The sequence below is a fragment of the Antechinus flavipes genome, chromosome 6 (genome assembly GCF_016432865.1).
Source record: "Antechinus flavipes isolate AdamAnt ecotype Samford, QLD, Australia chromosome 6, AdamAnt_v2, whole genome shotgun sequence".
Taxonomy (NCBI): Eukaryota; Metazoa; Chordata; class Mammalia; order Dasyuromorphia; family Dasyuridae; genus Antechinus; species Antechinus flavipes.
The window spans coordinates 204,587,089-204,610,654 of NC_067403.1; the positions used below are offsets into that span (position 1 = coordinate 204,587,089).

Below are 23,566 nucleotides of genomic sequence, written 5' to 3' on the forward strand. Positions count from 1 at the left end.
TTCAGTAGAGGAATGCAGGAGGCAAGAGAGCCACCACAAGGCTGAGCAAAGATGGAATTTCTGTGGCTGACTTTGTCCTCAGTTTAAATACTTTATTACAGTTACATCAACTGTAGAACTATTACATCACCATGCTAAGTAACTACATATATGTAAAATAGATAACCATTGTCTTATCAATTCCACTGAGTTAACACCTTGTTGTAAGAATCCTTGTTTCAGGTGCTTTTCTCCAGAGTTCTGGCCCATTACACTTAGCCAGTCTGACAGGTATGTAGTGATATCTCAGACTTGTCTTAATTTGCATTTCTCTGATCAGTAATGATTTAGAGCACCTTTTCATATGATTAGAAATGGTTTTAATTTCTTTGATAATTGTTCATATTTTTTGACCATCTATCAATTGGAGAATGGCTTGGATTCTTATAAATTTGAGTCAATTTTCTATATATTTTAGAAATGAGGCCTTCATCAGAACCCTTGAACATAAAAATGTTTTTCCCAGTTTTATTGCTGCCCTTCTAATCTTGTCTGCATTAATTTTGTTTGTACAAAAACTTTTTAACTATTTAAATATAGTCAAAATTATCTATTTTGTGATCAATAATGATCTCCAGTTCTTCTTTGGTCACAAATTCCTTCCTCTTCCACAGATCTGAGAGGTAAACATCCTAATGTTCTAATTGCATATAGTATCACTCTATATATCTAGATCATGAATCCATTTCAGCTTTATCTTGGTATATGGTGTTAGGATCAATGCCTAGTTTCTGCCATACTAGTTAACAATTTTCCCAGCAGTTTTTTTCAAATAGTGAGTTCTTTTCCCAAAAGCTGGGGTCTTTGGGTTTGTCAAAGACTAGATTATTGTAATCATTGACTATTTTGTCCTGTGAACCTAACCTATTTCACTGACCAGCTTCTCTGTTTCTTAGCCAGTGCGAAATGATTTTGATGACTTCTTCTTTATAATATAGTTTTAGATCTGGACAGCTGGGCCACTTTCATTTGCATTTTTAAAATTAATTTCTTTGAAATTCTTGACCTTTTGTTCTTCTAGATGAACTTTGTTATTATTTTTTCTAGATCTGTAAAGTAATTTCTTGGGAGTTTGATTGGTATAGCACTAAATAAGTAGATTAATTTAGGTAATATTGTCATTTTTATTATATTCACTTGGCCTACCCAAGAGTACTTGATATTTTTCCCAGTTATTTATATCTGACTTTATTTGTATAGAAAGTGTATTGTAGTTTTTCTCATATAGTTCCTGACATCCTTGGCAGCTAGTCTCATTATTTTTCAATAACAGTCCTTTTTAATTTGTTTGACACTGAAGGGAACACACAATTGATGTTTACTTTAATGCAGCTTTGATCTTTTGTTTGATTACAACATAACAATCACAGTAAAGATCAGAAGGTCATAGATTCTAAATTGGCAGGGAGGAATGAATGAAGGGAGCAAGCACTTGTTATATACTTAAATATGTTCTAGGCATTGTTAAGAGCTTGACTTGGAGCTATCCTGGAAATTATTACTTATCTTCATATTACGGTTGAGGAAATAGGCAACAGGACAAATCACTTGTCAGGGTAGTGTCTGAGGCTGGATTTGAACTTGGGTCCAGATACCTAGCTCCCCCAAAGACTTCTAATCTAACTTCTTTATTTTATAGATGAGGAAATTGTGGTCTGGGGAGATTATGAGATTTTCCCCACATCAGACAGATAGTAAATGTCAGGGGCGAGATTTGAACTCAGGTCCTTTGACTCCAGAGTTAATGTTTCTCCTCCTAAATAATAATGCTTTTAAAAATATAAAGGCAGTTAAACCATCCTTTCAACTTCTCCCATCATATTTTATTTGAGGAGGTGGGGTGGAAGATTTCTCATTGTATAATATACACTTTGAAATACAAATAATTTTTTTTGTAATATAAAGAAACTTTGCTCCCTTAAATTTATCCTGAAATATACTGTTTAAACTTAACAAAAAAAAAATGATGTGTTCTTTTTTTTCCTCCTCCTAAAGATATTCAGGATGTGGCTGTTTGCAAGAATGAGCTTTTCTGTCTGCACATGAATGGAAAAATCTCACATTTGTCCTTATTGTCTGTGGAGCGTTGTGTGGATCGCCTGCTTAGGAGAGGCTTGTGGGCTTTGGCTACCCATACGTGTCTTCTTTTCCAAAACTCAATCGTCCTTGGCAGAGTGAGTTAGACATCAAAAAAATTGTTGTCAGTATTCTAGCCTTATAGCTTGTCTACTAAATGTACTCTTAGTCCTTTCCACACATACTTGTGTCCTAATGATTGAAGCCCGTATTGTCAGTTAACAAACATTTATTAAGCACATACTATGGCCAAGTTTTTACGTTAAGTGCTAGAGATCAGAAAGAAAGGCAAAAATGAGGTCTCTTCTTTCAGGGAACTCACATCCTACTGGGAGAGACAACATGGAAACAATTCTGTGCATAGAAAATAAAAAGAAAATAGAGGGAAAATCATTTTGGGGAGGCACTAATGAGGGATGTAGTAGAGAGCAGATCTGGAAGGCCCTGATCTGATTTTGGAAGTGGGGAAGCCAGAAGGAGACAGGGAGGAGAATCAATGAGAAGGAACAGAATCAGGAGATGGGGTGGTGTGAAGCAGCAGTGATAAAGTTCAGGCTGCTGGATCATCCAGCACATGGAACAAGGCATAAAAAGTGAGCAGACAAGAGAGGAAGAAGAGGGTCAGGTTATTTAAATACTAGAGCATTTTATATTTGATGGTGGAGGTATCAAGGAACTACTAATATTATCGAATGGGGAATAAACTCTGTAGTTTAGGAAGTTTGGCAGCATTGGTAGGATGGTTTGGAGACAGGAAAGACATGAGAAGGGGAGATGAATTAGAAAGCTCTTATAGTAGACCAAGTGTGAGAACCAACATTAGGGCAGGGCCGAGTGAGTAGAGAGAAGGGGAGATCATCTATGAGATATGTTGGGATTAGGTTATGAAGGACTTTACAAATGAAAGAGAGTAATACATTATCCTAGAGGCAACAGGGAGCCCTTGAAGTTTATTAAGCCAAGGAGTAACGTCATTGTTTCTGTGCTGAAGGAAAATCATTTTGGTAATATCTTGGAGAATGGCTTGACATGTGGGGAGAACTCTAGGCAGGGAGACTAGTTAGTAGGCTATTAGGATCTGGATGAGAGGTAACGGGGCTGAATGTTAAAAAACTTCTGAGCATGACCATTTCTGGTGATGACTGGAATCACTCTTTGAATTTTGTTTAAAAGTAAAATTTAGCGAAAATTTAATCCAAACTTGACTTAAGTTTTCCTTTATTTTATGAAAAATGATTTAAAAGTGGTGATGATGATTTTTTTGTGGCTATATGTTATAGCTGATTAAATTCTTGATTCCTAAGACAGATGCATTCATAGTCATTTTTCTCCTTATTGAGCATTCTTAGAAGATATTTATCTTAAGCTCATCTGCCATGTTATTTATTTGAATACACATCTACACTAAACATCAGGATATCCAACCAGCTTGCTGTAGCAGTTTAGCAAAGACATTAATGGATATTTTCTTACCATTTTCCTAGGCAAGGAAAACTTTACCTGTTGACAAATTGGAGCACTTGAAATCACAACTGGACATCACAACCCAAAGTGATCTAATTGCTCAACTGGAAGAATTGATTTCAAAACTGGAACCTTTAGATTCTGCCTGCAGCAGTAGGAGAAGCTCCATTTCCTCACATGTAGGTGTGCTTAGCACTCACAAACTTATTGACTGGAGAGTATGGTTTGCCCATGTTATATTGAGCACAGTCAGAGTCATATTCTTGGGACAAACTTCTTTCCACACAATAGTTTTCTTCAGGCCCTTTCTTTGACTGAAGATCAGCTAAATGAGATTGTCCTTTGGTAATCTTAATGCTGTATTTCTGTTTCTGTTCTGAGTTAATTGATTTCCATTCTCAGATACATCTGCTTTTTGTTTCCTTTTTGACTTGTTTAGATTGTCTAATGAACTTAAAGCATCAGTTTAGTTGATCTTAGTTATTTTCAGTGCAGGTCAAATTCTCTTAAGAACATTATTTCATTTCATGTGCACTGTCATATCACGTCTTTTTGGGGAATACAGAATATTTGTCCATTTTGCTTATGGAAAAATCAGGTTGAATGGGGTTAAATGGTTCCATTAGAGGGAAAAAATAACTTTCCCAACAGCTGGAAATGAAATGGAAATCCCAACCTTTCTTCACAAGTTACTTGCTTCAATTGTGGCTTATACTGGACACAAAAGAAATAAGCCAGAGGTCATTAATGTAGAATGTTGGGATTCTAGATTCTAAATTTCTAGATTCTAGATTTATAAATCTAGAATTCTTCCTTTTTAAGTCTTTCAAAACAAATAAAAAACTCCCCAAAACATGTAATTAAGCCAAGGGTTATTTGGTTTTATGTAATTGTTTTATTTTTAGGAAAGTTTCAGTATTTTAGACTCTGGCATTTATCGTGTCATTAGTCGAAGAGGCAGCCAGTCAGATGAAGACTCTTCTTCCCTTCATAGCCAAACACTTTCAGAAGATGAGAGACTTAAGGAATTCACTCTACAGCATGAAGAAGAGCGCCCAGACCAGGGTAATGACTCCCAAGGCCATAAAGTTTTCTGTTGCCTGTTGATGGAAGTGCTTTGGAATTCTAGTGTTTTGTCCATGCTAGCCCAGGATCTACTCTTTTCTACCATGAGTTTCTGTTTGAAAAATTTTGTGTTTTTTGCTTAATTTTTATTGACTGATTTTTCTTTTTAAAGTTGTTTTGATGATGCTTTTTGTTTTTTCTGACAGTGTCATTTCTAGACATATTTGGCTAGACATTCCATTCACCACCCCCTGCCTTTTTCTTGTCCAAGAAAGAGAAATATTTAAGCAAAACTAAATTACACAATCCTCATGTCTGATAGTATGTGCATATTCTGAATCCTGTGCTCTTCTACTGTGTATTTATTATTGCTTTGGCTGACAGATGGCAGCTAAGCTCTTATTGTTTTAGAAAGATTGGGTTCAATATGTAAATAGATTCTCTTTGTTACCTTTAGGCTAAAGTTTTCTGTTGCTAAACCAGCCTCCTAATTATGATTCTGTCAGATGCTGGAAAGCTATAGGTGTCAAAGACAGGTTGTGATTCCTCAGTGGCGCTGGGGTTTTTCCTCATGAACCATAATATTCTCCAAGGATCAAAAAGTAATTACTGTGGGGGCTGTTTCCTCTATTTTGTTGTGCTCAGCAAATTTAAAATTAAATGGTTTATTGAGCGAGAGTTTAATTGAGATTCTAAGCTCCTTTTGGACTTACGGTGAAAGAAGGCACAATTCAGTTGGGATTTTAAAGTGAGCTGTGCTACATGCTAGGTACACAAAAAAATTTAGATCCATCTTAGTCTCTGTCCTTTATGGATCCTATTTTTGAGAAGGGAGATATGACACAATTACCCATGATTATTTCACCATAAAGGGCAAGTAGATAAAATGAGGAGGAAGGCTCTGAATTGTTACAAAAATAAAGGCCCATTGCTCACTACTCATTGCCTCACCTCTTTTGTGGTTAGGCAGTTTGGATCCATACTATAATCTGTGTTCTGTCTTTTCCTATTTGGGTCTCGTGATTGGGTTTTTGTTTTCATTTTGTTCATTCATTTCAAATTAAAAAAAAATTAAATATAGGAAGCCCTAGTGTGATCAAATTTTGTTTTTTCACACTGCTCCTTCCTCCCCCAATTCTGTTTGTCAGACACTGTATCTCATGCTTCAGTGACAGATGAGTCAGATCGGAATGAAGCTTTTCTTCCATTTGGCATTCCATTATCATTTCGTTCTTCATCTCCTCTCGCCTCTCTTCAGGCTGTCAAGGAAAGGTATATTATTCCTCAATCACTTTAAAAAAATTGTTTCCCCTCACTCATCACTTTGACATTTCAGTATGTTTAGAAAAAAATTATTAAATTAAGAAAGTTTGAAGCTCTAGATGTTTTAGCTAGGAGAATGCTATCTTCACTTAGTCTGAGAAAGTGTGTGAGCAGATGACTATATGGTTTGTTGCAGATATAGGATGCCTACAAAGAGGGCCCTTCCTCTTGCCAACAAGTATTAGGTTTCAGTAGTAGGGAAAAAAAACATTTCCCCAGTTTCTTGATCTTGCCTTAAATTGAGTTCAAAATCGAGAAATTAATCCTAATTCTTCTTGCTTTGGTAAACAAATTCTGGAAGAACATTCACAGGTTGTCTTAATAGAAGCTTTTATAACATTGCTTTAAGTGATGATATAAATCTAACTCGATGTAAATTTTGATTGTTGTGCTTGCTGTAATAGTGGTTGCCTGAATAACCATTGAAAGTCTCCTGAAGCAATCTTTGTGTTCTGCTCTTTCATGAGGGGGATGAATGGTCACATAGCTCACTTTAATTGATTTGAAACCAAAACTGAAGCATATATGGAATAAAATAATTTTTTAAACCATCATTCACAACAATGTTTTTTCTGGCTCTTTTAACAAATTCAGTTCAACTACTTAGTAACTACTTAGTAATCACTTATTATATGCATGGTACCAGAAGAGAGGAAAAGATGGCTGAATCATGGTTCAGGCCTCTTAGACTTTAAGGTTTATTAAGAAAGGAAGTAAAAAAAAATATCTTATGTGGGTTAGAGATGAAGTATGTAGTTGATGAAGAAGTTATCTCTAAGTGTATTTTCTTTTGTAATAAACAAAGTCCAACCTGAGTTGTAAGATGCTGTTGTGGTACAAGCCTCAAACATTGAATCTTTTATTCTTCTGACCATAGAAATTCTTTCACTTTAACTTCCAGTGTTTCCAGTTTTGTGCGGAAAACTACTGAAAAGATTGGCACACTTCATTCAAGTCCTGATTTGAAAATGAGACCTGAACCCAGAGGCGGTGAGCAGCCTCCTGAGGAAGATGCTAACATAATGGCTTGTCCACAGGAAGATGAAAATGAGTGAGTCTTAAGTATAATTAAACCATAGATGAGGATGCAAAACTGGCATGTGGAAATGGAACAAGACTTTATAGGAGCAGAATGCAGCTATGCCCTCATGAAAGAAAGAGGGCTGAACTTTGACTCAGGACTGAGTCCCAGGCCTGTCTCTGACACATAATACTGGGTGACCCTGGAGTACCATCTGTTCTCTCCGAGCCTCCATTTTTTTTCTCTATGACGTGGTTTCTGTAGAAGCTAAGAGACAGAGATGAGAAGGGAGAGCATTCCTGACGTGGGAGATGGAATGTCTGGTGTTAGGAAGCTGGGAGGCCAGTGTCCCTGGCCCCCAGAGTACTGGTGAGGAGGAAGGACACTGGGAAGGTAGAGAAGGGCCAGGTTTTGGAGGGCTAGAGAAGCCATAGGATGCCTAAGCTTGTTGGGGCATAAAGATGTAGAAGAGAGTCTGGATGTCTTTGAATCCCTCCCTTCTTAAAGCCGAAGAAAACAGCAGTGGAGGCTGAGTCTGATGTGAGACTCCCAAAGCTCTTCCAGCGGTGGCCTCCCACTGTTGGATTGGTTTCTGAGTAGATGGTGTTCTTCTTACTCACTAGGGAGATACTGTTGTGTTCAGATTGAGCTTGGCAGCAGGAAACCTGGGGGCTGCTTGCCCAGATTCTGAAAATCTGGAGCCGTTTTCTCAGAAAAACTATTTAAAGCTCTAGTCCTGATCAGTACATTGACTTTTGTTATTTACTTCTTACCCAGAGCTTCCAGCTTTGAGTATCAATGTCCTTATCTCTTCTGCCTCATTGTATTGTTGTGAGAAAATTTTGTTGTGAAAGTTCTATATAAATATAAATGAATATGCATTATTTTAAAACATGGGAGTCAGGTCAGCAAGCATTTATTAAATACTCACTATGTGCCAGAGGTATGCTCTGGAGATACAAATGAGGGCAAAACCTGTGGGAGTAAAAAGCAAATGGAAAATACTCCTTAGATCATGAAATGCCTACCTGTAGAAGGTTCCTTCTTCTGTCTTGATTGGCTGGACAGCATATTCTGGTTCTTTCTTCCTTTGTTCTCATTTCACCTTTGTTGTCATTTCATTTTCACTGTGAAAAGTATTTGAATATTAACTTTTATGTTGGCCCTTTACCTTCTAGCTGCTGACTTCTGAAGGAACCCTAAGTAAAATACATATTCAGATGATTGTAATTCACTGGCAGCTTATTAGGAAAAAGACCAGAGTGGGCTGGCAGCTGATTGTCCAGATATTCTGTTTGGGGAGGGTCAAGACAACATGTCTAGTACTTTCTTTCCTCAAGCAGAGAGAGCTACTAGTGAGTCCTGTCTTAACAGCATACAATTGGTCCCTGACACACCATTTACATGACCTTGTTGTTGTCCTAGGAACTCTGGAGGATTGTTGGCTCTGTGTTCACTACTTCTTGACTGTGGTACTGGAGCAGGGTCCTGGGCTAAGCAATGGGGGAATCTCTGAGAAATCTTGAGAGGGCAGCTTGCTGGTTGCCTTTTATCAAGTCCCTAAGAATCTGTGTAGAGAGATACAAGCCTTTTGTACCCATAAACAGATAGTACTCATGTACCCCAATTTAGTACCTTCCTTTTCTATGAGTCTCATGCTTATTGTTTATATTTCTTTTCAGGAAAGATGTGAAAAGTCAGTCTTCAGAAGAAAATAAACTACACGAACTCAATGTAGCAACTACTGCAACAGTGTAAGAAAGGACTTTAATAACTTCAATGAACTGAGTTGTAAATACATAATTATAGTCACTTAGGAAAGACTTTGTGAAACTAGCAGCAACTGCTGTGCTGGATTGGGTCACCTAAAGACTGATGGAGTGACACAACCCTATGTCATACTTTTAAGTGAATATTCTCTGAGAATAATTAGGCAAATTCTTTTTGAGAAAATAGTCAAAAATTGAAAATTAATAGTAGTGTTTATTTATTTGGGACCTAATTATGTAATTTTTTATTATTTGCTTTAAAATTTTTTTGAAGTCTTCCTGAAAATTTTTTGAAATTAAAAAAAAGGTTTATTGATACCATTTTTTTTAAAGCATCATCATGAAAATGTAGAAATACATATAGAAGAATTGCACATGTTTAACATAGATTGGATTGTTTGCTGTTTAGGGGAGGGGGCAAAGGAAGGGAGGGAGAAAAAATTGGAATACAAGGTTTTGCGAAGGTGAATATTAAAAACTATCTTTGCATTTATTTTGAAAATAAAAAAATTATTTAAAAAAATTATCAGTTATCTTTCCCATAGTATATCATAGTATAGTATTTGTCATATCACATGACAAATATATATATATTTTTAACAGAGGCATTTGGGGTCAAATGACTTGCCTAGGATCACACAGCTAGGAAGTATTAAGTGTCTGAGGCCAGATTTGAACTCAGGTCTTCCTGATTTTTGTGCTGGTACTCTATATACTGTGCCATCTAGCTGCCCCTACAAATAATTTTTTTAAAGTCCCAGAAAAAAGAAAAAGGAAAACAAATCAGCATAATTGATCAATAAATTAAAAAAGTGAGAAAACATTACAGTGTAATATGTAATACCTGTGGACCTTTCACCTCCACAGAGGTGTTGGTTGGGAGTTTCATATCTCTTTGTTTGAATACTGTTTGATCTTTGTAATTTTTTTATATTCACTTTTGGGGTTTTGGGGTATTCTTCATTCTCATACAGATTGAAGCTTCAAGATCCTCAGGTTCTATTTCAGCCTACATCTCTGAGATTAGTTCTACAGGAGTGGCTTTTACACTTAGAAAAAACATTTACAATGAAGGATCATTCCATCATTTCAGAGACTGTCAACTCAAATACAAAGACAAACCAGGATATGACTTTGCTTGATGAATCTAAAAAAGAAATTTTAGAAGCAAGTATTGGACAAGAACAAAATAATTGTTCAGATAGTGAAAATTCTATAGGCACAATAACAAATGAACCAGTAAACTTTTCGAGGGAAATGTCAGATGACCTTTTTCGAATATATGCTCCATGTTTCATAGAAAACAGTCTTAAGAAGGACCTGGCTGAACTGACAACTCTGTGTCTGGAATTAGGTGTATTTAGTTCTAATGTCACATGTGTAAGTATGGATCAAGATATACAGCAGACCTGGATTCCTGCTTGTCAGTTTATAAAGAAGTACTTTTTTCTCTTGGACTTGGAAAGAGTAAAGCATTGTGCCAAGATTAGATATTCTGACAATCCCAGGATTTGGGATACTTATGTTGAAGGGCTGAAAGGTAATTATTATTATTGTTATTATTATTATTATTATTATTATTATTATTTTGCTTTGAAGTGGTTGAAGAAAAGGGATGTATAGCATCTTGGATTGTAGGATTTCAGAAAATAAAAAGAAGTTTGTAACATTTCTTAACAGCCAGCAACTTTCCTTTTAATCTTAGTTTAGTTTTTCAAAACATTTCTTAAATTTTTATTTACCTTATTTTTATATATTTTATTTTTCAAATGAAGATTTACCTTCTCTTTTTCCTTCTCTCCTTTATAATTGAGAAAGGAGAAACAATAAAATTGTTATGAACATGTATAGTCAAGGAAAACACATTTCTGCATTGGCCATATACAAAAAAAAGTCAGCCTACATTCTGAATCCATTATCTCTATATTAAAAAGTAGCAGGCCTGTTTCATTATGAATCCTCTGGCATTATGGTTGGTCATTGTGATTATTTAAGTTTTTCAGACTTAATTATCTCTTCAGTATTGATGTTAAAATTTTTTTCCTGTTTCTGTTTTAGCCTTGAGTGAGTTCATACAAATCTTCTCAGGTTTCTCTGAAACAATTACCTTCATTCTTTTTTATAATACAGTGATATTCCATCATGTTCACATGATGTAATTTCTTTATCCATTCTCCAAGTGATGGAAACTCAGTTTCCAATTCTTTGCTACCACAAACAGAACTACTATAAATATTTTTGTGCATATGGGTCTTTTTCTTCTTTAAATTTTTGGTTATAGATCTAATACTGTTATTGTTGGATCAAAAACTAGGCCCAGTTTGATATCTTTTAGGGCATCGTTCCAAATTGCTTTCCTGAATAGCTGGACTGCAACACAATTCCACCAACAGTGCATTTTAATTGAATATTATTTTTTCAACTTCTGTTGAAGAGAAGCTGAAGTGTATTTTAAGGGGAGGTAGGTGAGGTATTACTTGCTGTATGATCTTTTCTATAAAATGGAGATAGTGATATTTTTCACTATACAGAAATATGAGTACCAATGAGACTTCATATAAAATGTGAAGTGCTATATAAGCTATAACTGAAGACATAATTCTGATTTTGCCCAGAAATTATATTGCCATACATTAATATCTTTGTCAGTATTGAGTAATTTGTGTTCTATATGCACATTGGACTTTGGTACTTAGGATATTCCTGCCATTATTCAAAAGATTTTTGGAACATCCTAGAACTATTTTAAAAACTATTTTCCCAGGTAAGTACTTGCTATGTTTTTCATTCAAAATAGTATCATCCAGTTTGATCACCTCTTTTCTTCTTATTCTCTTCCCCTTACCAAATGATTTGTTTCAAAATTAAATCTCTGAGAGGAGGAAGAATGGCCAACAGTAAAATTAGTCAAACACTGGGCTTTGATGGCAATTCCTAAGATATTTTAAACACTGTTAGCCCTCCTTGGAATGGGAGTCTGGCTTTTCAAGGGAGCTTCTTGGTAGGTGGCAGTACTTCTTTGGGAATTTAGCTTATTCGGCTTGTTTAAAAATATCATATTCTTTGATAATTTTATCTTGAACAGTTTCTTGGATTTTAAAGTTTTTTATGTGCATGCTTTTTCTTCTCTACTAGATTGTTAATTCCTTGAGAACAGGGACCATGTGATATTTGATCCTCTCCATAGTGCCTAACATAGGGACATGTCTGGAACAAGAGTCCAGTTAGTGTTTGTTTTATAAATGCATTAAGTGCCTAATGCTAAATGAGGGAAGACAAGAAGACTATTTTGTTTTTCAGAAATGGCACATTCCAGTCCTGTGCCTCTAGAGATGGATGACGGAGATATGTTGACAGTGTTAAAAGTCTTAGATGGCTTGACCCGTTCAGATAACTCTCTATTTATGGCCCATGTCATCAGGCAAGTTGTCTTTTATGATTCTTTCTGGGATTACAGTACATGTATTTTTCTTGGATCTCATCAGGCACTAAATTCTATGTAGTTAAATAGTTGGAAACTTTTAAATCACTAATTGATAATATTCTTTCACTCAAAAAGTCTTTTATGTTGGCACTAAGTTAAAATTGTGGCCCCTTTGTTTCTGTACTTTAGAGAAGATGGAACTGGCTCTTGTACAGATGTCAATTAAGATGTACCTTGTTTTCAAGACAGGATCTTTTGTTGGGTGAAGAACTCAGATGGCCAAGGGATGAAGTATGGAGGATACAACTCTAATATTGAAATGGGGAGTTGGGGTATTGGAATGAGAATAGAAATCGAGGAGAGGGGTATGCCTTTTTATTTGGTTTGTACATAAAATCAACCAAACATGAAATTTGTTCTTGTCTCTCGAGAGGAGAATTAGAACCAATGCAAGTTAAAGAGATATATTCTAGTTTAGTAGTAAAGAACTTAGCCATAGACCTATTAGAAAATGAAAGGGGCTGTTTTGGTAATTATTGATCCACCTGTCAGTGTAGGTATCCAAGTGAAGTTGTAATCACCACTTATCTAGGAGAGAGAGGGGATTCATGCTTTTTGGAGTGACCTTGGAGGTTCTTAACATTTCTGAGAATATCTGATTCTTTGCAGGCTTTATGAAAAGTTTGGGGAAAAAGCCCTTAGGTGCTTGGTCAAGTTTTTCCCATCCATTATGCCATCAGATATCATGCATCTTTGTCGGAATCATCCAGCCCACTTTTTAGTCTATTTGGATAGTCTTGTGAAGTCAAAACCTGAAGATCAGAGGTGAGTGACAAATGCTTTTTTCCTTTTTATGGAAAAATTATTTTTAAAAATTGTTGATTACAATAAGGTTGAGAAAGAAATTTGGGCACTTAGCTGAATTTAATCTTGGTCTGTGAGCTGAGATGTGGGAATCCCAATTTAAACTTTTGGTATCAAAAATGCAAGCTATCCTTCAAGTCTTATCTTCTGTATCAAGCTGTTGTAAGATTTTAAAGTTCAAAATAGCTATCACAAATGACTCATGTGTTTTAGAAGCCAAACATAAAAGAACTTTAATAATATCTAAAAGCAGCAAAGAATAGACCTTTTGCAATAATAAAACCAGCATATAAGGATAATAACTAAACACTCTACAATTATTAATACAATAACCAGAATAGATGAAAAAGAGAGAGAGAACATCACCAATTTGGGGGAACACCAATTCTGATTCACTGTGGCTGCGAAGTCCCATGCTCAGCCTATGACTCCGGAACTAGGAGGATCCAGGCACAGCGTCCTCTCCATGGATGAGACTCCAATGAGCCATTTCAGAGCAGGCGCTTTTATGGAGTTGCAGACAAAGAAGGCTTTGGGCCAAAGATTTGGGCTATAGATAGGCCAGGGGTTTGGGGCTTTGGCCCATTTTCCTGGCTTTTGGCCATGGGAATACAGATGTGTTAGCTCATCAAGAAGGGCTGCAAGGTGTAATTAAATGACATACATGGGAGATTAGCCATTTCTCCCAAGTACTGTCCTTGAGTTTCAGGAGAGGCTAGTTCCTGAAACATAGATAAGCAGCCAACGCATACATGATACATTCCTTGAGAAGTCAATTAAAAGACAAAGTGAACTTTCCTTGAGAAGTCAACTAAAGGACAGAGTGAACTTTCCCTGAGAAGTCAATTAAAGGACAAAGTGAACTTTCCCTGAGAAGTCAATTAAAGGACAAAGTGAACTTTCCCTGAGAAGTCAACTAAAGGACAGAGTGAACTTACTCAGGTATAGGGAATATTCCTTCACAAGCTGAATAGGGAAGTTTAAAAATTGACAGCTCTTAAGTGTCACTTGGGCAGCTATGAGCCCAAATGTAATCTAGTGCTGAAGGCTGTAGAACTGTTTTAATAAACTCCAAACTCTAGTCTTGTCCTGCCTATTTTCTTGATTATTGTTATTGTCTGGTGATCTGTCTTTTGGTCAAGAGGATCGATCCATCTAGTTCCTCCATATTCCATAGTTACCATTAGGTTGTGACTTTATGTTTACACTTCTATTGCCTCCATCTCCCTTTGACAAGGCCTTCCTCTTTATCACACAATGCTCCAAGCCAACTCACTATGGAGATCAGCCAATTTCCTTGCATATAATAGGCACTTGATGGATTTAGAGACCCCCCCCATGCATAGATAGCCATTTAATATATAGTAAATTTATAGGCTTCATGCATGGGCAATAGGACAGACCCAATAATACCCTAAAAGAGAAAAGGATGTGGATGTTAATTCTGTTTCTTAAGCATATTTATTTATGTGTCTTTTAGTGTATATCCTTTGAAGAATTCATATATAGAGGATGCATGATTCTACTTTGCTTACTGATTTTTAAAATAGTATTTTATTTTTCCAAATACATGCAAAGATAGTTTTCAGCATTCATCTTTGATATGTTCCAAATTTTTCTCTGTCTTCCCACCTTCCTTAGATAGTATTTTGCTTACCATTTTTTTATAATAATAATTTTTTGTTTTCAAAATATATGCATAGGTTTCAATATTTACCCTTGTGAAACCTTGTGTTCCAAATTTTTCTCCCTCCCTTTCCCCTACCCTCTCCCCTAGAAAGCAAATAATCCAATATAGGCTAAACATGTGCAATTCTTCTAAACATATCTCAACATTTATCATGCTGCACAAGGAAAGTCAGATCAAAAAGGAAAAAAAAAAAAGAAAGAAAGAAAAAAGCAAGCAAACAACAACAAAAACACTTTGTTGTGATTCCCCACTCAGTCCCCACAATCCTCTCTGGGTGCAGATGGCTCCCTCCATCACAAATCTGTTGGAATTGGCCTGAATCACCTAATTGTTGAAAAGAGCCATGTCCATCAGAATTGATCCTCACATAATCCGGTTGTTGCTATGTACAATGTTCTCTTGGTCCTACTCACTTCACTTTTGCTTACCATTTTAAAAATTGATTTTATTAATATCTTTTGTTTTTACATTACCTAAATATCTTCCTGTATACTTTTATTCCTAACAACAAAGAATTGTTTTTCACAAAAAGTGAATAAGAAGAGAAAAAAAATTCAATAATATCTATCAAACATTGAAAAATTTATTTGTAATATTTCATATCTGGGGTCTCATCCCTCTACAAATAAGCATAAAAAGTTTCTTTGAGGACAAGTTTGTTCTTTATAATTTTTGCCACATTCAGTTTTCTAAAAATTCTTTCCATTTATATTGTTGCAATTGAATATTGTACTTATTATTTTTTTAAACCGTATTTGATTTGGTAGAGTAAAACACATCCTTAAAAGTTTTTTTTCAATTAGATGCCTCCTCTTATTAAAATTACTCAGTATTCCTTGGAATATAAAACAACAGAAATAGTCCTGTTCAATGACCTTCTGATCATAAACAGCATATGAGGCATAAAACAGGGAGATATATGTTCACCAAAAGTAAATGTCACTTGTGGTGAAGGTGATACAGCACAGAGGGATTTCCTATGAAATGAGATATTTTGTTTACAGATAACATTATTCAGGTTGTATTTAATCTTGCAATTTAAACAGAGTTTTCTGAAGTCTTCTCCAAACAAAAAAGACATAAGTGGTTGAAAGGTGCCTGTATGACATTCTTTAGATGGACAACTTCTTGGATGAATACATTAGAGTTTGTATCTGGATAGTCAGTGTAAATGAAAAATGAATTTCTGAGTTGTATCTAGAGTTGGACAAGAGGAAAGAACATTTCAGATTGCTTTTGAGAAATTAAAATGCATCTTTAATCATCTCAACCTTTGCCTAAAAACAAAGACCCATCTTTTAAATTCTAATATTGCTCTTTGTCTCTGAAGAATTGAAAAGAAAAAAAAAAGAATTGAAAAGAAATATAAAGCTGTGGTCAGTGGAAAGGCTCTTGGTTGCTCCAGTATTATAACCATTGAGGAACTTTCAACAACAGGAATAAAAAGCAAAGAAATGTATGATAGTAAAGAAGGATGGATAGAATACATGATAAAGGAAAGGATGACAGAGGAATAGTGAGAGTATTCAGTTTGTATCTTTGCCTTGTCAGGAGAAAGTGAGGAAGGCCTTTGGCATGTTTAGTGGACTCCTGTTGTAAACTTATGGTATAGTAATGGCAGCCATCATGATTGGTTGAGGGCTGTATCTTTGGAGGCAGGAGCCTAGATATGAAGTCATAGATCAGTGGGTTTTATGGATCTTCAGTTATCTGTCATTCACTTGGCATGATTCTTTCTATTTTTTTCCTTCCTTTTTTCTTTTTCTTTTTCTTTTTTTGGGACTGGTGATCTGTCTTTTGGTCCAGAGGATCCATCTAGTTCCTCCATATTCCATAGTTACCATTAGGTTGTGACTTTATGTTTACACATCTATTGCCTCCATCTCCCTTTGACAAGGCCTTCCTCTTTATCACACAGTGCTCCGAGCCAACTCACTATGGAGATCAGCCAATTTCCTTGGCTATATCCTTTGGATATAGTACGACTTTTGACTTTATCATCTTCTGAGTGTGTGTTTTGATTTTCCTTGTCACCATAATAACTTTCTATGGTCAGAATCTTTTTTTGTTGTTTGCTCATTTTCCTAGCCTATTACTCAGGTTTTAATTCTTTGTTAAAGTAGGGCTCTGTTTCCAGGGTGGGGGACGCACTGTCCCTAGCTTCAGGGGTTCTGTGCAGCTGTTCTCAGAGATCCTCCTAGGGGACCACAGATCCTCTCTTCTGCCCTGGAGCCGTGAGAAGGATGCCTGCCTCACTGTCTGAAGTTGGGACAGGGCTGGTGTCAGTGGTCCTGCCCTGGAATTGCCTGCTGGGCTCCCACCTTCTTCTACAGACCTTCTCTGCTGACATTCCAAGTCCTCCCTGGTGTCTCTGGACTGAGAGGTCTGGGAGCCACCAGGCCTGCTGCTGATTCAGAGATCCTGCTTTGCTGACCCTGGAGCTAGGCTGGGGCTGGTCTGGCTCAACCTACACTAGAACTGCATACTGAACTCCCACCTTTTCTGATGAGTTTCTGAGTTACTTTTGGCTGGAAAATGTTTTATTCTCGTTTGGGGTGTTTTGATGCCTAAAATTTGTTTAGACTCATTATTTAAAGAAATTTGGAGCAGTTTGAGGGAGAGGTTAGGTAAGTTCCTCTCTTTACTCCACTGTCTTGGCTCTGCCTTCTTATTTCCATTTTGTTGATAAATAATCTGAGGTGGAGTGATCTAAGCATCACATAGAAATGAGATACAATTATCTTTTGTTTTCTATAATCTTATTTAGTTCAGTGTTCTAAACTGCCTTTTTGGGAGACTATTTAGATGCTCTTAGAATTTAAAGTTTTTCTCTGAATTAGGATTGAGGAATTGTAGGATTTTTGCTTTTCTGATTTTAAGACTAGATTGGATGTAGGATCACATGATATAGAGAGAAAGGATCATCTCGGAATGAGGTCATTAAGGGCTATAGAGGGAAAGGCATTTGCCAGGGAAGCTCACTTTTCCCTGAAAAAAGGAAAGGGAGGAGGTGATGTGGCCATGATTTACATTTTTAGTCCTTAGAAACTTTGGATTAAGCAGTACTTGAGTTTCTACCAGATATTCATATTAGGTTATTCTCTTGACAACTGTGAGATGGGTGACTTTTCCTGTGAATTTCTTTTAGATTGTGCTTCCTTGAGTCTCTTCTTCAGCCTGAGTCTTTAAAATTGGATTGGCTGCTTTTAGCAATGACCCATGATGCTCCAGAAAGAACAAACACTGTAGATGATAAAGGACGTCCTAGGTAAGAGACATTTTTTGTCACCAGGGTAGGTGAACTTCAGCTTTTGACAGCTTCCTATCATAAATGAGGTATGACACTTGTCAACCTCTTATTTTGTCCCAGGGAGAGGTTCGGCTTCTGTCTGTCTCCCCTCTGATAGTGGACTCCATGGAGCTCTTTACTTGGTATACTTGGGTTTTATTTGCTCCTTCCTCAAGGGAGGCCTATTTAGAACCAAATGTACTCTCACTGATTAATATTTAGTTTAGGTTTTTACATTTTCTTTTAATTCTATGTAGAAACTTTCAACTGGAAGAAATCATAGGGGTCATATTGTCCAGCATTTCCTAATTCAGTCCATTTTGTGGGTGGATAAAAATTCTAAATTTTGTACTATAGCCTGCTCTCTTCTCTGGATCCTTGGTATAGCCTCTCAATGGACTTAGAGAGGGTAGAAGGGGAGAATAAAGATACTGGAGAGCTCTTTAATAGCCTAAAGAATATTTTCAAGTCAGCATTAACCAGGATGTATACAACTGTTTGCATTTTGAGTACTGCTAAGAACTTTCATTGTTTTTCACCAAAATAAAAAATGAAGCTTTTGAAATCTTAATGTCAACAGATTCATTGGTATTTTTTAAAATAGCTTTTTATTTGCAAAACAGATACATGGGTAATTTTTCAACATTGACCCTTGCAAAACCTTCTGTCCCAAATTTTCCCCTCCTTCCTCCCACCCACTCCCTTAGATGGCATGTAGTCCAATACATGTTAAATATGTTAAAATATATGTTAAATCCTCATTGGTATTTTTTACTTTTAATAGGTCCCATTCACACTTATTCACCTGGGGTTACAGTCATCTGATTCTGCTTCTGATTAAACTTCCAGCTAGTTTTATAATCAAAGAAAAGATGATTGAGCTTTGTAAATATCATGGGTAAGTGAACATTGCATTAGAGTCTGAGTTCAAGCATAGTTGTCATTACAGCTAGTGATCTTGTAATGGAATAGATACATAAATGGGAAATCATACAGGGAAAATCAGAATTTCACCAGATTCATTTTAGAAGGTGATCCAACTGTTCCTGAGACTTGAAAGACAGTATTTTATTACACAAAGAACAAGAAGTACTTCAGTGATCATTCCACCTCCAGTGCTGAATCAGTGCTATGGCTACAATCAAACCATCTAAACTCTCTTAGGGTCAGCATTCTTACCTATTCCACAGAGGGCTTTTTCTTTGCCAAGAAAATCCCAAATGGGGACAGTTATGTCCCCAAATCATAAGTCAGTCATGACTGAAAAACAACTGAGTATACCACAGTTTATTCTATATCTGGGGTTTCCCCAAAATCTTTAATCACTTTTCAGGGATGTATGGAGAGACTTAATATTCAGGAACATGTTTGACGCTGGTTTCTGAACTGCTGCAAGATCAGCAAAGGCAAGAGAAGTCTAAATCTGCCTCTTTATAGCCCTGGTCATTGTGCCTGGTTCTGTCCTCAGGAACCAAGTGTGAGCCTTCTAATTCTTCTGCAGGGCAAACTTTTAGCAAAGTTAGGGAAACAGTTATATCTCTTCCTAACCCTTTTCTTCTTTAGGAGAAACAAATATATTTCCTTCAGCCAGTTCCCACAGTGTTGGTTATACTTCCCTGGATATTATTCAGCTTGCCATTGTGCTTTGACAATGGGGACCAGAACTGAGTAGAATACTCTGGTCTTACCAGGCTAGTGTTCAATAGGATTGTTAAACCTTCATAGTACTAAACTGAACTGTATAGTCCCAAATCACTTTTTAGGTATCATATTACATTACTGACTCATTCCACTAAAAGTATGGGTTTATTTCAGATGAACAGTTACTATCAGTTATTTCTTAAGAGACACATTGGTTTTTTAACCTAAGTGTAAAAATTCACATTTATTGCTAAGAAATTTCATCTTAGAGTCAGTTCCATTTTTTAGCCTGTCAAGATCTTTTGGATCCTGTTTCTATCTAGTACTTGGTATTCTTCCCTGCTTGATGTCATCTTTAGATATGGTAAATATCCTACCTGTACCTTCCAGTCATTGATAAAAATATTAGGCAGCACAAAGCTAAAGATAGATATCTATAGAACTTCAGTAGATACCTCTTTCCAAATTGATATCTAATCATTAGTAATTAATCTTTGGATTTGGTCATTCAACTATTATCTAGGTTATAGGTATTAAAACATGTAGCTCACAAAACTTCTGAATACTGCTTAAACCAGATTAAAACATAATTAGGAAATATTTAATAAAATAAATAAAAATGCAATAAAACATAAATAATATTAATTTTTTTGGGCATAAGTGGGATTATGTGACTTACCCAGAGACACACAGCTCGTAAGTCTTGTCTGGGGCCAGATTTGAACTCAGATTCTCCTGACACCAGGACCTGTGCTCTATCCATTGTACCACCTAGCTGTCCCTGATAATGTTACATTTTAAAACTAAGTCAGTATACAATCTGCAGAGATCCTTATGTATGAATCAGTGGCCCCCATTTCTATTTGAGTTTAACATTATCAGTTTAGGCTTCTTCTTATCTTGTCTAGAATCATGAGAGATTTTTTTTAAAGACCTTCACTAAAATCTACATAGTGCAAGTTTTAAAATACTATATTAGTGAATATTATTAGTATTTTTCTCTTCCTTCCTCAAATTACTTTGTATTTTATTTATAGACCATAAGAACTTTGATTAGAAGAGTCCATTTTGTTGTGTTATAGGTGGTGTGGCTTGGGCAGTAATAAATATTAATTAAATGTCTGTTGAATTAAAATAATTTGTCATAAGGTACTATGTAAGCTCAGAAAAGAAAGCAAATCTGAAATATATTTCAAAGGAAGAACTAACAAGCCTTGGTCAATATAGCAATTGAAGGAGAGATACTAGCTCAGGATTTATCTATAGGGGGAGCTGGTCCTTGGGCTTAGTGTTGAAATAGGTCTTAGAACCATTTATATTATACTCTTTTGCGAGACACGCTTTGTATGAAAAATAGGCAAAATGTCTAGGGAATCAGTGTTTGGCTTTAATCATTCAATCAATAAACATTTATTAAGTTCCTACCACATGCCAGATACTTTGTTAAGCACTTCAAATGTAAATGGCTTTTAAAAAAAACTGTCTAGGTAAAATCATTATTGTTATTTCTTTCTTAAATCATCTCTATTTTTAGCTTTTGGCCTGGCTATCTTACCCTCTGTTTTGAACTGGATAGAAGAAAAGAAGCCTTCACTAATATGGTATATATGAATGATATGAGAATTGTGGGGGCGGAAAATGGTAAGTTATCTTTAGTTTGCCAGTGTTTGTATCATATCTCTGGAGAGGTCATATTAGTTCTTCAAAGGAAGAGGAATATTGCTAGGGATGCAACAGAGAGGCAGATATTCTGAGAAATATTTATTACTCTGGCATTATTAATTTATCCTATGAGTTCATGGGAATTTTTTAAAAAAGTGTATTTATATTAGATTCTGATTCCTTATATTAGAGACATACTAACAAAAAAGAGATTGAGAGAATTCTAAAATCCTGGAGTAAAGCAGTGTCCAGACTCCCTAAGTCCAGCTCTTCAGGTGATTCACAAAGCCAGTAGGTAGGTTATCGGACCGAAAAAAGTCCTAATTGAGTTAGTTTTGGATTGTCCATCTTCTGTCTCTCGTTGTCATGTTTAGAGAAAGACTGATCATGTTTTGTTTGGATCCTGACAATACTTATTTCAACATGAGATGAAAAGTTTTAAAGCTAATTTGTTGCATTTGTTTCATGCATTTAAACTGTTCATTCACCAAGTACTTGAGCTGCTGCTTTATGAAAGGCATTTGGGTTGGCACAGTCATGACCAGAGTTGGTTGGTGGTGTTTAGGTTGGATCCCTGAGACTGTGGATGAATGGAAGCTTCTGTTGAATCTTGCATCCAGCGTTGGCAGTGACTCAGCCTCTCAGGAGACACCAGACAGAAGTCTCAGCAACGACACTTCCTCCGAGCCTTCCCTCATCACTGTAGAGAATGTGGCTCTCCTGTTAGCCAAAGTCATGGGCCCAGATCGGGCCTGTGTGTTGCTGCAGGAATGTGGCTTGATGCTGGGATTGTCTGAGAGATTTACCAGAACTTGTAACATCCTGAGGATTGCTGAGAAAAGGCAGAGGTAAAAGCTGTCATGCTCTAGTGATGAGATTGGAAAAAAGATTTTTCATTGATTTTCTGCTTCTGATGATGCTCTTTGCTAATAACATTTGATTCATATATGACTCTGACATGCTGTTATGGATTTGGTTGGGTGTACAAAGCTCTGTCTTGCCTTGGCAGCTTTTTTGGATAGCTCTCTCTCTAAATGACTTAAGTTTTGTTTAAAGGGTCCTGAGAGATGTGGATGATTCCATGATCTTATCACTATGAGAGATTTCAGAGCCTCCTTGTCCCTTCATCCTGTGTAATTTTTTTCTTCCTCTTTCTGTAAATTCTCCATTGGGAATTTACTCTCTTAGCTAGAAGCTTATCTTTTAAAACTACAGAATATCAATACAATACTCTGGTGTTGTGTACTTCTCCTACAAGGCCTTTTCTTTATGCCATTTTTTTTTATGGCTAAATCAGCATTATTAACATTCTGCAGCCTACCTGTGCTCAGTAACCATGGTCACTAATTTTGATGTTTCTTTTCTTTGGAATTGCAGAGCCTTGATCCAAAGCATGCTTGAAAAGTGTGACCGTTTTCTGTGGTCCCAGCAGGCCTAGTGGGGGAAGATCAGAGAGGACAATCATGAAGTTTTTGTGGAAAAAAAAAACCCAACCCAAGTGCCTTTGGAATCCTTGGGTACACCATGTCTCCTGGGATGAAAGGTGAAGATGATGTGATGGGCTTCACATTTGCTGTGGAAATCAGTGTTAAATTTGATTTCTGAAGGCTGCCATTGTGCTCAGATAGAAATTTGCACTAACTTACTAAGAACAGAGTCTACATTGCTATGAGTCTGAGAGCTGCTTACCCAGCTGCCTCTTCAGTCACATGAAGGGAAAGTTCTTCTGAACAGAGTGAGGGCAAAGACTTTCTGTTTTTAAAGAAGGCAACTGTTGTATGAAATAGTTCAGCTATAACAATTAGTAGAACAAATTTAGCAAGACACAAATTGTGTATTTAAATTAAATGACTGAATTTTAAAATCATTAAATAGTTCACTATGTATTCTCCATTATTTATTTGACATAATATATACTCAGATGTTTCCTGCTGTTTATCCAAAATGCTTTGTTACTGCACTTGCCTAAATTGAATGGTTCAAAACAATTATGCCCTTTAATAAAAACTAACTGGTACTATTACAGAGAATCCTTGTATTATTTAAATTGCATAAAGATTCATTGTCATTAGCAAATCTCTTGTGCCATATCTATTATACTGAATCTAAATTTTGTTTTTTGACAACTTTGTAACCTTTTATTTTTTAAAAATTAATTTTAAGCTTTTTATTTTTAAAATATATGCAGTTTCTTTTTTATGTTAAACATGGTAAAATATATGTAAATCCAATATAGGCA

General features: G+C 36.0%; 1 protein-coding gene and 1 long non-coding RNA gene across 3 annotated transcripts in view; one reads left to right on the forward strand and one right to left on the reverse strand.

Moving 5' to 3' along the window:
• The window catches only part of HPS5 (HPS5 biogenesis of lysosomal organelles complex 2 subunit 2), a 53,288-nt gene extending 29,931 nt beyond the window's left edge, over positions 1–23,357 (forward strand). For both annotated transcript variants that reach the window (XM_051966522.1, XM_051966523.1), the window contains 14 exons: positions 2,035–2,213; positions 3,600–3,758; positions 4,485–4,644; positions 5,793–5,916; positions 6,869–7,018; positions 8,671–8,742; positions 9,732–10,297; positions 12,058–12,178; positions 12,851–13,006; positions 17,884–18,003; positions 18,809–18,922; positions 21,200–21,306; positions 21,893–22,175; positions 22,705–23,357. In XM_051966522.1, coding sequence (XP_051822482.1) covers positions 2,035–2,213; positions 3,600–3,758; positions 4,485–4,644; positions 5,793–5,916; positions 6,869–7,018; positions 8,671–8,742; positions 9,732–10,297; positions 12,058–12,178; positions 12,851–13,006; positions 17,884–18,003; positions 18,809–18,922; positions 21,200–21,306; positions 21,893–22,175; positions 22,705–22,765 — 2,372 coding nt within the window. In that variant the 3' untranslated portion in view covers positions 22,766–23,357. The remainder of the gene's footprint in view (positions 1–2,034; positions 2,214–3,599; positions 3,759–4,484; positions 4,645–5,792; positions 5,917–6,868; positions 7,019–8,670; positions 8,743–9,731; positions 10,298–12,057; positions 12,179–12,850; positions 13,007–17,883; positions 18,004–18,808; positions 18,923–21,199; positions 21,307–21,892; positions 22,176–22,704) is intronic.
• Positions 5,805–13,593, reverse strand: LOC127541269 (uncharacterized). The gene is made up of 3 exons (XR_007948413.1): positions 13,412–13,593; positions 8,017–8,115; positions 5,805–5,903 (listed from the first exon to the last, which is right to left on the reverse strand). It is a non-coding gene; the product is annotated as an uncharacterized LOC127541269 (long non-coding RNA).
• Positions 23,358–23,566: the final 209 nt, after the last annotated feature.